The sequence below is a fragment of the Nycticebus coucang genome, chromosome 4, assembly GCF_027406575.1.
Source record: "Nycticebus coucang isolate mNycCou1 chromosome 4, mNycCou1.pri, whole genome shotgun sequence".
Taxonomy (NCBI): domain Eukaryota; kingdom Metazoa; phylum Chordata; class Mammalia; order Primates; family Lorisidae; genus Nycticebus; species Nycticebus coucang.
Window position 1 is genome coordinate 117,532,412 of NC_069783.1, and position 16,906 is coordinate 117,549,317.

The 16,906-nt window shown below is 47.5% G+C and overlaps 1 protein-coding gene across 8 annotated transcripts in view; it reads right to left on the reverse strand.

Moving 5' to 3' along the window:
* The window catches only part of SLC8B1 (solute carrier family 8 member B1), a 37,519-nt gene that overhangs the window by 6,029 nt on the left and 14,584 nt on the right, over window positions 1-16,906 (reverse strand). For 6 of the 8 annotated variants that reach the window (XM_053587241.1, XM_053587242.1, XM_053587243.1 and 3 more), the window contains exons 10-16: window positions 15,345-15,404; window positions 14,817-14,947; window positions 13,014-13,155; window positions 7,921-8,042; window positions 5,449-5,602; window positions 4,593-4,673; window positions 3,372-3,436 (exon numbers count right to left, since the gene is read on the reverse strand). In XM_053587241.1, coding sequence (XP_053443216.1) covers window positions 3,372-3,436; window positions 4,593-4,673; window positions 5,449-5,602; window positions 7,921-8,042; window positions 13,014-13,155; window positions 14,817-14,947; window positions 15,345-15,404 — 755 coding nt within the window. Of the gene's footprint in view, window positions 1-3,371; window positions 3,437-4,592; window positions 4,674-5,420; window positions 5,603-5,629; window positions 7,643-7,920; window positions 8,043-13,013; window positions 13,156-14,816; window positions 14,948-15,344; window positions 15,405-16,906 lie in introns of those variants that run through there. The other 2 variants (XM_053587244.1, XM_053587246.1) reach the window with 2 other exon arrangements.

A 16,906-nucleotide genomic window follows, 5' to 3' on the forward strand; every position in this document is an offset into this window, starting at 1 on the left:
CAATGTCTGGCCAAAAAAAAAGAAATTTTTTTTAAGAAGATGGATGAACAGATAGATCAGTGGATTAGGAAGGATTAGCAACCTTCCTAATACTGAGACCCTTTAATACAGTTCCTCATGTTGTGGTGACCCCCAGCCATAAAATTAAGAACTGTACTAAAGGGTTGCGGCATTAGGAAGGTTGAGAACCACTGAGATAGATGGACAGACAGGACAGATGATAGAGCAAAATGTAAATAGTAGCGTCTGGGTGGTAGGAATGTGAGTGTTTATTGTATTATTCTTTCAACTGTTCTATGTTTGCATTTTTTCATAATAAAATGGAAAAAATATAAGGCTTTGAAGAAACGGTAGCTGTACATATGTGTCTATTAGTGCTTACTATATGCCAGGCATTGTGCGAAGACCCTCCCAAGCACTGTCTTGTCTGCTCTAACAGTCATAGTGTCCAGGTCCTGCCACGGGCTCCAGTTTACAAATGCGGAAACTAAGATTCTAAGAGACTGACTTTCCAAGGCGCTCAACAGCACTGCACTGGAACTGAGGCCTGACTCCAAAGGCCTTGGGCTGACACCTTCCTCTAGTCAGCGGTTCTCAACCTGCGGGTCGAGACCCACAGGAACTATATTAAAGGGCTGGAGCATTAGGAAGGTTGAGAACCACTGTTCTAGGGGAAGGAAGGAATGAGTGTGTAACAAAATAAAAAGATGCAGTGATGAAGGAATGGCAGCGGAAAGGAATGAACGAGAGCCCAGGTGTCAGACAGAAGATGGGCTCCTCGACCACTTCCAGGACACTGGAACTGGGGAGCTGAGAGGGAGGGTCGGTAGATTACAGGTTCTAGGGCTTTTATATGTAGTGGGGCCAATAGTGTCCCCACCAGTTCACATCCCTCCAGAACCTCAGGAGGTAACCTGACTAGAAATAGTCAGGGTCTTTGCAGACACAAGCTGAGGATCTCAAGATGAGATCATCTTGGACTTAAGTCTGCTCCTAAATTCAATGACTGGTGTCCTTATCAGAAGAAGAGACGCAGAGAAACAGAGCCGTGTGATGACGGAGGCGCAGACTGGAGTGATGCAGCCACAGGCAAAGAATTACAGAGTCACCAGAGGTTTGGTGGGGGGCGAGGGAGGACCCTCCCCCAGAGCCTTGAGAGGGAGCACAGCCCTGCTGACACCTTGATTTCAGACTTTTGGCCTCCAGGACTGTGAGGTAATAGATTTCTGTTTTCAGCCACCCAGTCTGTGGTGATTTGTTATGACAGCCCATGGAAACTAATACAATATGTTATATATATTTGTTATGTACAGTTGAAAAATTTACAAGCACTACAGAAGAGTAGAAGGGAGTGAAATTGTCCCCTTCCCATTTCCCTTCCTTCCAGACTTTACATTGATCCAACACACGCTATGGATTTAACAGCAGGCACTGTGCTGCGGGGCTGTGTGTGCCGTGGCCTCTCATCTTCCCGGCCACCTATAAGGGGAGCACGGTTCTCATCCCCAATCCACAGATGAGGACAATGTGCAGTTGTCACTTATGAGTACAAATCTCTAAGCCCAGGCTCTGAAATAACACCCTATCCTGCCTCCCCTTGTGGTGACATTGCGTGAGGACACACATATATATGGACAAATACATCCATTTTGATAATAGAAATGGGAACGTGACCTGTGTTTTCCACCCAACAGTTCACCATCCTTCCATGTGGCTGTGTCTTGAGTCTTACGCAATTTAATGGCAGGAGCATTTCCTAAACTCAGAACAGAGCCAGTGGCACACATACACAGAGCAAGAGAAAAGAAGAGGCTGCTCTAAAGCCTCATCATTTGGAAATGCCCTGGAATCGATAATGACTAGTATGGAGTAGACCCATGAAGAATGTAAACAAAATTTACAGAGGATATACACCTTTCAGCAAAGCAAACTTTGCAAGTCCCAAGTAGCTGTTTGTTTGTGGAATGGCTAGTACACTTCAGCTATTCAAGAACTAGAGGTCTCTCTAGGAAGAGGTGGGTGACTTTCTCCCCATTAATTACTCCATCTTTCAGCCTCAAAACATAGTGCTTTCACACAGGCCTGAAACCAGCCCCTAAGCACCCCCTCCCCACTTAAGGATTCTTGTTTGGTCTTTGAATTTAAGTCCTTCAGAATAGAGATGTGGGGGTAGGGACTTCCAGCTTGTGGCTGAAGCCCCCAACCTGCCTTGCACGGATTTTGTTTGCCCTGTGGGATATTTTAAAGTATGAAAACTTCACCTAGCAATCTTGACTTCTTTTTCTCTAGGAAACCTGGAAGATCTGGCCACATGAATCCTACCTGAAGCACCCACACGTCTGGTAACTGTCTAGCCCTAGTGTTTTGAGTTTTTAACCCTCTTGTTAAGAATAGTTTCTTGGCCCAGGCACAATGGCTCACCCTGTAATCCTATCACTCTGGGAGGCCAAGGTGGGTAGATCGCCTGCACTCAGAAGTTTGAGACCAGCCTTAGCAAGAGAGACTCTGTGACCCTATCACTAAAAATAGAAAAACTAGTCAGGTGTTGTGGCAGGCGCCTGTAGTCCCAGCTACTTGAAAGGCTGAGGCAAAAGGATCACTTGAGCCCAAAAGTTTAAGGTTGCTGTGAGCTGTGATGATCCCATGGTGTTCTACTCAGGGCAACAGAGTGAGACTTTGCCTCCCAGAAAGAAAAAACAAAACAGAACAGAATAGTCTCTCAAATGGAGCCCTTGTAGGAAGGGGCCCCAGGGAGGGTGTTAAAAATGCAGATTCCTAGACCCCTTCTCCTTGGAGCACATAAGTCAGTCACCAGTACCCAGAAAATTCTTAAGCCTGCCTGAAAACCTCTGCCATTTGAACCTTCTCCAAATCTGCTGGGCTCCCTAACTGTGGGGCTGTCCTCAATACGTGGCATCTGTAATCTCTCTCATCCCAGCCCTCTCTATGGGCAGCATTGGGATACGGTATTCAGCCTGGCCCTGAATGCTCCTCCAGGAAGCTTGGGAGGTGCCATCAGCCCCATTTCACAGGGAGGAAACTGAGGCCCAGACATGTCCTAAGCCAGTTGAAGTCATATAGCAAGACTTAAGGCTTTGAAGAACCCAGGACCCAAACCCAGGGCCTTCCTGCCTCTTCCTCCCAAGCTACATTTTACTCTGTGAACTTAAAAGGAGTATGTATTTTTTCAACTCAGTATGCAAACTATTTCCAAAATAGTCTATAAGTCAGACTTGTCATGAACACAAAGGTCCTCCTCCCCAGGAAGTATAACCTTCTGAGATGTAGATGGTCGCCCCTGCCAGAGGGTTTAGAAGGTTGAGGGGGAGGCACTATGCTGAGGCCCCTTGCAGAAGCGTCTGGCCACTCACCTTCACCTCCATGTGGCTCCGGGTGATCTGCAGCAGGCAGCCCAGCCCCACGCCCACAAGGATATCTGCAGCCCAGCTCAGGAAGCTTTGCTGGAACAGTCTGCCCATAAGCCAACCACACAGCCTGTCCCTCCTAATCGGTGCAACCTGCGGGCTTGGGATGCCACAGTAAACAATGTACTTGGCTTTCTTTATCATCTCTGCCCAACTCCTCCTCCCCCTGATGAAATCCCTACCTGAGAGACCCTATCTGGTTTTGGTGCCTCTGAGAAGATGGGTGCACACTGTAGTCTACAGGGAGGGGGTAAGATGCCAGAACTGTTCAGTACCTGTGAGAACTCAGTAGATGGAGAAACTGAGGCCAGGTAAGGGGAAGTGACTGCCCCCAGTCCCGTGAGTTAACAGGTGGTGCAGCAGGAGTCAAGGCCATCTTGAGAGGTCATTCAGGGCTCCCTCCTTCCTACCTAACCTGAGAGGTCAGGAGAGGCCACAGCCCAAAAGCCAGGAACAGGTCTTGGTGGGCATAAAAAGAACACCAAGGGACCTGCCCAGCTCCAGAGTTAAAGCGGCAGGCATCATGATGGTGTCCATTGATCAGACCGTGTTGCCAACTAGGCACCTGCATGGCAGCTCACCCAAGGCCCTGTCGCCAGGGAGTCTGAAGAGAGCTGTACTTCAGGTGATATCAGTACTTTATTTAGCAGCCAATGATGTCCACTGCTGTTGAGTGTCTTCTGTGTGGGGGGCACTGTCTTGGGTGCTTTACCTCGCCCCACCATTTACCTTTGACTAGAGGGCTGTTGTTTGCTCACCCCTGGTCTATAACAGAAAGGACAGGTATGGCCAGCGAGGGGCTGTGAAGGAAGAGCTTTGTAACCAGATGGGAATAGGTTCCAGCTGTAGTGCCACCACGTGCTGGCTGTGTGGCCTGAGGGTTTTGTGCACATGCCACACTCTGTGGGCCAAGGTCACTGTGTGGGCATTTGCTGATACCACCCCTGCCCTAACAATAATAGCTGCGTCCCCTGAGCACTTACCAAGGGCCAAGAGTTTTATTCACCTCATTGGATCCTTACAACAACCCTATGCAGTTAGTACTCTGAGCATCCCCATTTTACAGATGAGGAGCCTGAGGCTCAAACAGTCACAACACCTGCTCAAAGTGTCACATCGAAAGCCAGTCCCACACGGTGAGGTCAAGGGTGGTCCCACAAAGGATACTGAAGATGATGCCACCAAAACAGGCAGAGAATGCCATGCGTGGGTATCCCTGGCGAGCCAGTGTGAAATCTGAGAAGACATCTGTGTGGAAACCAGAGGGGACCCTAAGTGATGACTCGGCTTCGCCCGGGCCCCTGGCCCTCCTTGTTCTGTCACACCTTCATTCTCACCCACATCCATTCAGGCAACAAGCACTGATGAATGCCCACCTGGCACCAAGCACTGATGAATGCCCACCCAGTACTAGCCGACTGGGTGCTGAGGGAGGCTACAGCAGCCTGTAAGACACAATTCCCTCCTTAATTCCTTTTACCCCACTCTTTCCCACCAAGAGCAAGTTTGTGGGTAAGAGATGCTGCTACCAATTTTTTACCCAAGTCCCATATGCTCCTAGCACACACGGCACTTCCATGTGAATTCGAAAAAAGTACCCAAGAACAGTAGTAGGAGGGCTGGATTTTGGCCCTGCCCTCTTGTCTGGATGCTCTTGTGCAGTGCACAACCTGGCCAACCTTACCTGTATGTATGTATGTATGTGTATGTGTGAATGCCTGCATATGTCACATACTCATGTATACATCAAAGCAGAGTTGACTGCAATGGACTCCATGTCCTGTCTGAACTCTAGGGAGCCACCTCATGTCTCCACATCTACAGAGTTTACTGGTCCATTTGTCGTCCAGGCCGTCTCCCCCCAATGCCCAATGGTGTTCACTCCAAAATGACAGTGGGCACTGAACACATGCTAAGGGCAGGCCGCCTGGGCACCCCAGCTCAGATACAACTCTGGGTGGGGGAATCAAAGAACTATGATATGGCTTCACTCACCCAAGAACCCCACCCAGCCCCGAGTCACCTCCAATGCTGTTCCCCCAGGCCAGCAGCGTGAGCCCCAGGACAGTGTTGCTCAGCCGGAAGACCACACCCAGGGACCGCAAGATATTCACCACCTCTGTGGCAGCTGCATTGATCCACAGGGCGCTGGTCAGGAAGCCCAGGAAAGCAAAGAGCTGAGGGGGGAATGGTATTTTGATGGGACCAAGGCCAGCCCCTAACAGGGATACAGCCTCAGTTCCTCACCTGTAACATGGGATGATGACAGTATCTACCTCGTGAAGTTGTTATGAGCATAAAACAAATTTCTATAATATATGTGGGTCATTACAAAAGTTTTGAGATGCACAAAAATCAAGAAACATAAAATCCATGCAGACAAAAACAAATGAAGCCCCTCCTTGCAATACCAATAAGCCTAGCAAGTGGAAACTTGCATGGATAAATCAGAAAGGATGCTGATGACTGTGTTTCTTGGGAGTGAAATAATGGATCATAACAGTTTGTCTCAAAACTTTTGTAGTGACCTACATATACAACTAGTGCCTACCTATATACTAAGTGCTCAATAAAACATTAGTTCAACATTATCACTTTGTTGAGAAAGGAATAGTTCATCAATGGTTCATCATAACTTTTATCAGATTTCTAATCCATGAATCAAATTACTACCAATAATTCCCAAAAGTGACCTTGTCACTCCCACTTCATCCTCTCCCCCACCAGCCCTGGCAACCTCTCCAGAGATTGGTTCCTCATGGGCATTTCATATAAAGGGAATCATACAATATGTGGTCTTTTGTTACTGTTTTTTTTCAGCACAATGTTTTCAAGGTTCATCCATGTTATAGCATATATTTGTACTAAAAAAAAAATAGTAAAAGTTGGCTAGACATGGTGGTTCATGTCTGTAATCGTAGTGCTCTGAGAGGCTAAGGCCAGAGGACTGCTTGAGACCAACTATTGGAGACCCGCCTGAGCAAGAGCAAGCACCTGTAGTTCCAGCTACTGAGGAGGCTGAGACAGGAGGATGGCTTAAGCCCAGGAGTTTGACGTTGCAGTGAGCTACCATGATGCACTCAAGCCTAGGCAACAGAGTGAGACTCTGTCTCAAAAAAAAAAGCAAAAGTAAACTTTCCCTAAATAGTAAAAGACTACTTCCCTAAATGATCAATGTATTGAAAATCTGACCTCCTTTGGGTTGGCACATTCATTCTGAATTTCTAAAAATTAAAAAAATACATATCAATAAGTATTAAAAAATGAAAAATTTAAATAAACCTTTGAAAGAAGTCTCTGGGAAAACTGTCAAAAATTCCTTAGAGTGCTAGAAAGAATGGAAAAAGGCACCCAGAAAGACCACACTACTCCATCACTGGACTGTGATCATTAGAAACCCAAAGGCTTCACTAGTGTGGTAAAAAAACAGGCTACCAGTTACTCAAAAAGCTTAACACACAGTTACTATTTGACCTAGCAATTCTGCTCCTAGCAAAATACCCAAGAGAAATGAAAGCACATTCCTACACAAAAACTTGTACATGGGGTGGCTGTACATGTACATGCCCATAATCCTAGCACTCTGGGAGGCCAAGGTGTGTAGATTGCCTGAGCTAACAGGTTTGAGACCAGCCTGAGCCAGAGTGAGACCTTGTCTCTAAAAATAGCCATGCATTGTGGTGGGCGCCAGTAGTCCCAGCTGCTTGGGAGGCTGAGGCAAGAGAATTGCTTGAGTCCAATAGTTTGAGGTTGCTGTGAGCTGTGATGCTACAGCACTCTACTGAGGGTGACAAAGTGAGACTCTGTCTCAAAAAAAAATTTTTGTGTACAAATTTTGGCAGCATGATTCACAATAGCCAAAAAGTGGAAATAAACCAAATGTCCATCACCAGACGAATGGCTGAACACAATGTGTTCTATCCACACACGTAATATTATTCAGCCACAAAAAGGAAGTCCTGACCACGCCAGAACCTGGATGAACCTTGAAAACATCATGCTAAGTGAAAGCAACGGTCACAATCAATCAGGTAGTGTATGATTCAATTTATATGAAATCTCCATAATAGGTAAATCCATAGAGCCAGAAGGTAGAGGAGAGGCGGCCAGGGCCTGGGGCCAGGGGGGAGATGGGGAGTGATTACTAATGGGAATGAGGTTTCTTTGTGGGGGTGATGAAATGCTCTAAAATTGACTGTAGTGATGGTTGTACAACTCTGCGAATATAATAAAAAACATTAAATTGTACACTTTAAATGGGCATATTGTATGGTATGTGAATTACATCTAAATAAAATAAATATGTTACCAAAAAAACCCCAAAAGAACCCTGAACAAACAGACACAAAACCCCTCAAAAGTAGCTTCAAAGTTCAGTTAGCCTGTCACCATCGGAAGTAATTACTGGTCAAATTGCCCCGGAGGCGCAGACAGGATGTCTGCCTAGGAGAACTCAGCATCCCCCCACCACGCTTGGAGAGCCTAGGATGCTCACCCAGTGAAACTTGGGTGGCTCGCTGTTGGATGTGGCAAAAAAGGTCACGGAAGCCAAGGCTGTGCCCACGATCACCACCACAGCCCAGACGGGAAGGAGACCACCTATCTCGTAGACACCATCTGCAGTGGGATAAGAAAAGGGAGCTGGTACTCACACAGCTTCATCTTGGCACCTCCTCCTAGAGGCCCCCCAGAATGACTGAGGGAGCCTGGGTGTGGAAACCTGCAAACAAAACTTGCTTATAAATTAACTGGATATAAGGTGAATATCTCCTATGCCCTGTCCTAGAGGCTTCAAGAGGACAAAAAAAATTAAAAATGCAGTCCCTGCCCTCAAGCTAGTTACATTCAAGAAGAAAGACAGACACATAAAAAACTCTCTCCAAACTTTTGTTGTGGAAATAGGATGGGAATGGCTAAGACTTACTCACCACCATTATCCTTTCTCTCTTCCATGGCAGACATCACTAATCAACCACAATGCTTCAGTCTAATTGAGCTCCTAGCCAGCAGCCTGCAGCCAGGCACTACCAATGGATAGGCACTGCTCCCTGAGATGAGCTGTGTGGTGAAACCCAACCTTACATGCTGACAGGTGCCCAACCCCTGCTCTTTTGATCAGTTCACTCCTTCTTCTAATCCATTAACAAATCCATGAAGGTTCCCAGAGGCTTCATGTTAAAATACTAAAGTGGGGAACCCTATAGGCAGAAAGAACACCCTAGAATTCCCTATATGCCACCCTTTTCACCACTAGAGTTGATACTTGTCTTAAAGATGATGACTGTTGAATGCCCAGATGCGTCCATCAAGACTTTCCTTTTGTTCTTCTCAGGGGACAATTTGACAAAAGGCAATTAAAAAAAAAATAACATTGGGCTTGGTGCTGTGGCTCGTGCCTGTAATGTTAGTACTCTGGGAGGCCGAGGCCAATAGATCGCTTGAGCTCATGAGTTCGAGACCAGCCTGAGCAAGAGCGAGACCCTGTCTCTAAAAATAGCCAGGCACTGTGGTGGGCAACTGTAGTCCCAGCTACTTGGGAGGCTAAGGCAAGAGAATCACTTGAGCCCAAAAGTTTGAGGTTGTTGTGAGCTGTGACACCACAGCACTCTACCGAGGGTGACAAACTGAGACTCTGTCTCAAAAAAAGGCAAACAAACATGACTTTTACCTATAGTGCTGGCTTTAGAACTGGATGCCTGGGGGAGTAAGCTCTTTCATATTTGCTAAGCCTGCGCTAAAGTAATTTTACGAGATGGCTGGGGGATGGCAGGGCACTGCTTTTGTTTTAAAGATGGGATTGCACTCTGTCACCCAGGCTAGAGTGCAGTGGCATGATCATTGCTCATTACAGCCTTGAACTTCTGAGCTTGAGTGATCCTCCTATCTCAGCTTCCCCTACTTGGGACTATAGGCACGTACCACTACACCCTGCCATTTATTTTTTATTTTGTAGAGATGGTGGGCAGGGGGTATCACTATGTTTCTCAGGCTCATTTTGAACTCTTGATCTCCAGAGATTCTCCTGCCTCACCCTTCCAAAGTGCTAGGATTATAGGTGTGAGCCACTGCAATTGGCCTCTGAGGGTTAAGTAGCAGAGTTCAAGGGCTCTGTGGGAAAAGAGAAGAGTAGGGTGGGAAGGAACCAGGAAAATCTGTGTCAAGAAAAGCAAAGAGGCTCAGCACCCGTAGCATAGTGGTCACTGCGCCAGCCACATACACAGGGCTCGGCCTGGGCCAACTAAACAACTGCAACAAAAAAATAGCCGGGCGTTGTGGGGGGTGCCTGTAGTCCTAGCTACTTGGGAGGTCGAAGCAAGAGAATCTCTTAAGCCCCAGAGTTTGAGGTTGCTGTGAGCTGTGATGCCACAGTACTCTACTGTGGGCGACATAGCGAGACTCTGTCTCAAAAAAATAAAATAAAAAAGAAAGACAAGCAGAGAAAAGGCTAGGCAAGGCAGTGGGTTCAGAATCTCAGAAGCCTCGAATGACTTTTCCAGAGGCACTGGGGAGCCATGGAGTTCTTTGGGTAGAGAAGTGACCATAACATTGAGAAGTGGCACATTACAAAGATGGCTCTAGGACAGCCTGGAGAGGGTGGAGGCCACAGATGGGCAATGAGTTCTGGAAGGAAGACTCTCCATGACTCATGACATGTCGCGCTTGGGCCAGGAGCTGAGTCTGCAGGTTCTCTCTCTACAGTGCTCAGCCCAGAAGGGAGTCACAAATGCTTTAGCCAGAACTGGTCTTTCTCCAGGGTGCACCTGCTACCACTAGATGGTGTGAGGGCCATGTGGTCAGGACAGTAAATACCACAGGATCATGTCTCAGGAAAGAGATTTCTTCAGTTCTCTCACTGTAACAAGGAGAAAGTTTTCGTTTGGTGCTAAGAGGACTTTGACACCAGCAACACCCACTGACCCTGCCCATTTCACTAGAGAGTACAGGTTTCCGGCTTAGGGCTTGACTCAGGAAGACCCGGTACGATGGCTTACTTTTATTGTATTTACTTTTGCAGTTATCTTGAAATATTGGAAATGATGCAGGTGATACAGGCTTCCTTTTCAATAAACTTGCTTTAAAACAGGAGCAGATTTAAGAAAAATACCAGGCTGGGTACAGTGACTCATGCCTGTAATCTCAGCAGTCTGGGAGGCTGAGGCAGGTGGACTGACTGAGCTCAGGAGTTCGAGACCAGCTTGAGCAAGAGTGAGACCCTGTCTCTACTAAAAATAGAAAGCTACTCAAGAAGCTGTGGCAAAAGGATAGCTTGAGCTCAGGACTTTGAGGTTGCAATGAGCTAGGATGCCAAGCACTCTACCCACCTAAGGCACAGAGTGAGACTCTGTCTTAAAAAAAAAAAAAAAAGAGAAAAGAAAGGAAACATACCAAATGTAATAGTATAGACTAAGGGAACAAATCAAGAAGCTGGTTTGTGAATGGCAGATGTTTGGGAATTCCCTGTATTTTGCTGTGTATATAATGCACTCCTGTATATTACGTGCACCCACATTTTTAGTTCTAACTTGCAGGGAAAAAAATCTTGTGTTTTAATTATTATTATTATTATTTTTTTTTTTGAGACAGTTTCAAGCTACTGTCCTGGGAAGAGTGCTGTGGTGTCATAGCTCACAGCAACCTCCAATTCTTGGGCTCAAGCTATCCTCTTGCCTCAGTTTTTCTATTTTTAGTAGAGACAGGATCTCGCTTTTGCTTGGGCTGGTCTCGAACTTGTGAATTCAAGCAATCCAGCTGCTTTGGCCTCCCAGAGTGCTAGGATTACAGGCATGAGCTACTGCACCTGGACTTTTTTTTTTTTTGAGACAGAGTCTTACTCAGTAGCTGTGGGTGGAGTGCCGTGGCATCATAGTTCACAGCAACTCTAACACTTGGGCTCAAGCGTTTCTCTTGCCTAATAGCTGGGACTACAGGTGCCTCCCACCATGTCTGGCTAGTTTTTTTTTAATTATTTTTTTATTTTTAGTAGAGACAGGTCTCGCTTTGCTCATGCTGGTCTCAAACTCCTGAATTCAATGGATCCAGCTGCGTTGGGTTCCCACAGTGCTAAACTTACAGACATGAGCCACCACGCCTGACCACATTGTAACTTTTTAATTCAAAGTTTTATTGGTTCATATTTAGGTACTTGGTCTAAGTAATATAAAGAAAGTTAAGCATTTATTTTATTTATTTATTTATTTTTTTCGTAGACACAGAGTCTCACTTTGTTGCTCTCAGTAGAGTGCTGTGGTGTCACAGCTCATAGCAACCTCTAACTCCTGGCCTTAGGAGATTCTCTTGCCTCAGCCTCCCAAATAACTGGGACTACAGTTACAGGCGCCCGCCACAACGCCCGGCTAATTTTTTGTTGCAGTTTGGCCAGGGCTGGGTCTGATCCTGCCACTGTCGGTATATGGGACCAGCGCCCTACCCACTGAGCCACAGGCGCCACCCCTAAGCATTTATTTTTTAACATAGAGTTACATTTTTAGTGCATCACCATATTACACTTTTAGTGCATCACCATAAATAAAAGAATTAAAAACATTTATATAGAGACGTAGAATCAGTACTGCCCATGTGTAACGTGTATCCTTATTTTTCCCTTCAAAAATGTGTGCAAAAAAAGGGCACATTATACACAGCAAAATACGGTACTCTCTTAAGAAGCCACAATGATTGCAAAAGCAAGTCTTGCCCTGGCCTGAGAGGCAGGGCTTCCCAGATCCATGGGCAATGGGAGCGCTGTGAGGAACTGGACAGCCCTGGAGGGCAGTTCTTCCCAACTCCAGGTCACTCTCTACCCCCTCTTCTCCTAGTCCCCTTCCCTTGGTGCCAGCATCCTCTCAAGTGGGGATAAAACTCACAGAGAATGTGGCAGGTATTTCATCCTAACACTGTTCTGGCAAATGACATCATACCCAGCCACACATTTGCCACCAGAGTCCCACCACCACCTCCAGTCAATGCCCCTGGGTTGACAGAGAGGAATGGGCAGCATGAGATACTAAAGTTAGACAACATGAAGAAACTTGGGCAGCAGGAGTTAGGAGATGCCAGACAAATCTGGGCATTTCCTCAGCCAGAGCAGACATTCCGGGGCAGATAGGGAATATTCAAATGGGGAATTCAGTGGGGACCAGTCAAGTTACACAAACTCAGCCTGCGTCCCCAACAGGTAACAGAGGGGACTATGATGATCCAGGCCACAGGCACCTCAGGAGGGCTGTCCTTCTCTGCTCCAATCAATACTATCTTCAGGGATGTGGCCCAGATCTTGAAAAGCCAAAATCTGGAGGTTGAAGTAAAATCTCCAAATTTTTTAATGCAGGCAAACAAGCCAAAAGGTTGGACTTGGCCCAAGGGTCACCCATCTGCAGTCTCCATCCAGACTGGACCAACTGACTACGGGGAGGTCTCCTGGATGGACTTCCAGGCTGGTGTCCCTTATGGCACAAGTACATGTTAACTGCCTGCTGTATGTCCAGGATTCTGTTGCTAGCCCAAGACCCCTGGTGTAGTTGAAAAGAAAACCTCAGAATGTAGGGAGGAGGAAGGTAGGCTGATCTGGGTGCAGAGGGGCATACTCACAGGCCCCTGACTGCAGGGTCAGGACCAGGACCAGGGGGCTGATGACCAGATGCAGACAGTTGAGGGGCCGTTTCCAGTTCCGATCGTCCCTGTCCGGGTCCACGACGGGGACAGTGAGGAGCAGCAGGAACTCCACGGGCAACTGTCAGGTGGGCAAAGATGGGAGGGTGTGAGCGGGAAGGCCTGAGTCCCAGCTGCCCACACACAGACCTCAGAGAGTCAAGACAAAGGTTGCTGTCATCAGAGCCCACCTCCAGACTAAGCACCTGTGTGTTTCCCATCATCGCTGGAACAAATGAACATAAACTTATAGATTTCAAATAGAATTCTTTCAGTTCTGGAGGGCAGAAGTCCTAAAGTCAAGGTGTCAAGAGGGTTGTTCCTGGAAGCTCTAGGGCAGAATTAGTTTCCTTGCCTTATCCAGCTTCCAGGGAGCACCTGCATTCCTTGGCTCTTGGCCCCATATCATTGCAACCCACGCTCGTTCCTCACACCTCTTTCTCTGACTCTGACACTCCTGCCTCCTTCTTTGCCTATGAGGAACCCAGTGATGACAATGGGCCCACTAGACAATCCAAGATACTCTCTCTAGCTCCCCTTAGTCACCTGCAAAGTCCCTTTTGCCATGTAAGGTAACAAATTCACAGATGTGGATATCTTTGCTGGGTGGGGGTGCAACCATTCACCCAACCACAGCCCCTCATATGCTAATCCTGAAACCAACCCTATGAATATACAAAAACAGAGGCCCAGAGAGGTTAAGGAATTTGTCCGAAGCCACATAGAAGGGTACATGCTTTGACTCCACATATTGGTTTTTAACCAACATCCATTAAATTGTCACTGTTCCCAACTCTCCAGACACCCACATGCTTTGTCAGATGATGTTTCTCTGTTGAGGTCAGGCTCGGCCAAGGGGCTGTTGTTGAACGTGATGTGAACAGAGGCTTTGAATGTGCTTGTGTAGTAGGCCTTGTCCTCTTCCACCAAGGAAAAACACACCCCAGGTACCCTAATGACCCCGGAATTAGATATGGGGCAGACGTGAATGAATGACCACAGTTTGAAGTAGAGTCACTCCAGACAACCACAGACCCGTGAATACAAAAAGGATATTGTCATTGTAAATCACTGAGATGTGGGGGTTGTTTATTACGCAGCATTATTGCAGCAATAACTAACAGAAGCGCTGCAGACAGAGAAGGACTGTATCATCATCTCCATTTTACAGTAGGGGAAAGTGAGGCTCAGAGAGGTTAAGTGACTTGCCTGAGGTCATGACTCAGCCAGAGCCACTGTGGGGTGCAGATATAGTTCATTATTGAACTGAGATAGCCTAAAATATATACAGATTGGATTGTCTCTAGATGTGAGGCCAGACTCCTAATCTTTTTGGTCTGGGTCATGGAAGGTGGCTATATCTGTCATGGAAACCAGCCCAGGCACTCCCACTCAGATCTAGACTCAGGGAATGCTGAGCCCAGGGAAGTGGCGGGAGATCAGAAAAACTCAATCTTGTTTTTATCTCAGCTCCCTCCCTCCCCCCAGCCCCAGCTGCCTGCCCTCATCTCCATCCGGAGTGGTCCCCTCCTCCTGTCTCTCCATCCCCAGGCAGACACTCTCCCCAGGTCAAGCCAGCAGCCAAGCTCTACAATTCACTTTCCCATCAAGTCCCAAATCATTTATTCTGAGCCAGTGTCAACAGACCACAGGCCCACACTCTTGTGGAGCCACAGAAGGTGGTGTGGCCACAGTCTGGTCACTATCATGAAGCTGTGGGCCTGGCCCAGTCCCACTTCCTACCTTGAATACCTTGAGGACCCTCCAGTACACAGACTTGCTTCTCCACCTCCTGTGATCAAGGGGGTTGAGCCCCTGGGCCAGGATCTGAGCCGTGGTCTCCTGGGAGGACAACAGTGGCCGGTACTCATCACCTGTGCGGAGGGAGTTGTAACATGTGTCAGTGTCTCATTCAGTCTCTAAAAAGCCCTCTCTCCTCTGTCCCACCAGCCCTCCTAACCCTCAGGAAGGCGGAAAACCCAGTACCTGGCAGAGGGTAGACAAACCTGGCCCATACCTCCGCTGAGGTGCAGTGAGAGGTGGGGCTGGTTTGGGGCCTCGTTCCTGCGGTTGAGGCCCTGTGGGAGGTGTGGGCCCATCTCTTCACCCCTGCAGCCCTACCATGGTACCCCCATCCCCGCCACCAGGCTGAGCCTCATTCCTGCGGGGTTGAGGCCCTGTGGGAGGTATGGGCCAATCTTTCCACCCCTGCAGCCCTACCGTGGTACCCCCATCCCTGCCACCAGGCTGCGCACAGGGCACTGGACTCACCATAGTCATAGCTGCTGGTATTAGAAGACACTTGATCCTCCTCAGAATCTGAGAGGATCTCTGCAGGAGAAAGACCCAGCTCTTAGAGGGGCCACACCCTCCCAGAGCTATTCTGGGGGAGGCCACCTTTAGGACAGGAGATAAGGTAGTTTTGGGGGTATAAGTGTCCAGGACCTCTATATTTGGATTTTTCAGTCATCTCCATGGATGTTCAGAAATTCTTACACAGTGAGAAAGTCTAACTCACCAAACATTTCTTTCTTTTTTTTTTTTTGAGACAGAGTCTCAAGCTGTGGCCCTGGGTAGAATGCTGTGGCATCACAGCTCACAGCAACCTCCAACTCTTGGGCTTAAGCGATTCTCTTGCCTCAGCCTCCCAAGTAGCTGGGACTACAGGAACCCACCACAACGCCTGGCTATTTTTTTGTTGTAGTTGTCATTGTTTAGCAGGCCCAGGTGAGTTTGAACCCATCAGCCTCGGTGTATGTGGCCGGCACCCTACCGACTGAGCTACAGACGTCACCTCACCAAACATTTTCAAATGTAAGGATGTAGCTACAATGCTAAATGTAATAATAAGGGCATGTGAGACATAACTTGAGCATATGGCTTTGGGGTACTTGTCATGATTTGGAACATATATTATTGTTCTCTTCCAGTCTGGAATTCTTTTCAGGAGCCTTCAGGAATGCTTGTAGGCCTGGGACCCATAAAGAGTGGCATCGTGGCTCAGACCTGCAATTCTAGCACTGTGGGAGGCAGAGGCAGGAGGATCACTTGAGCTCAGGAATCTGGGACCGGCTTGAGCAAAGTGAGACCACATCTCTACTAAAAATGGAAAAATTAGCCAGGCATGATGCAGGTACCTCTAGTCCTAGCTACTTGAGAGGCTAAGATAGAAGGATTGCTTGAGCCCAGAAGTTTGAGGTTGCAGTGAGCTATGATGACACCACTGTACTCTATCTGGGGCAACAGAATAAGACCCTGTTTTAAAAAAAAGGATAGCCTAGGCTCGGTGCCTGTAGCTCAGCAGCTAGGGAGCCAGCCACATACACCGGAGCTGGTGGGTTCGAACCCAGCCCAGGCCTGCCAAACAATGACAACTACAACCAAAAAATAAAAAGATAGCCAGGCATTGTGGCAGGAGCCTGTGGTCCCAGCTACTTGGGAGGCTGAGGCAAGAGAATCACTTAAGCCCAAGAGTTTGAGATTGCTGTGAGCTGTGACACTATGGCACTCTACTGAGGGTGACATAACTGAGACTCTGTCTCAAAAAAACAACAACAAAAAACAAGGGTAGCCTAAAAGGAAAATGTCTTCCTTGACTGAGGAGTCAGTTCTATCCCTAATTCTGCTTCTGTAGGATCTTGAGCCCTTCTCTAGGCCTCGCTTTTCATGTTTAATTCTAGCCTAATTAGCTGTGATGGGTCTAGAAGATCCCATAGGGAGACATGTGCTAAACTCTGAAAGCTTGGTTGACAAAGAAGAGAGAAAGAGAAAAATCATGCAGACTTCCCAGAGGAGGAGTCACTAGCACCTGCTCTATGTCAGGGCTCTGAGGA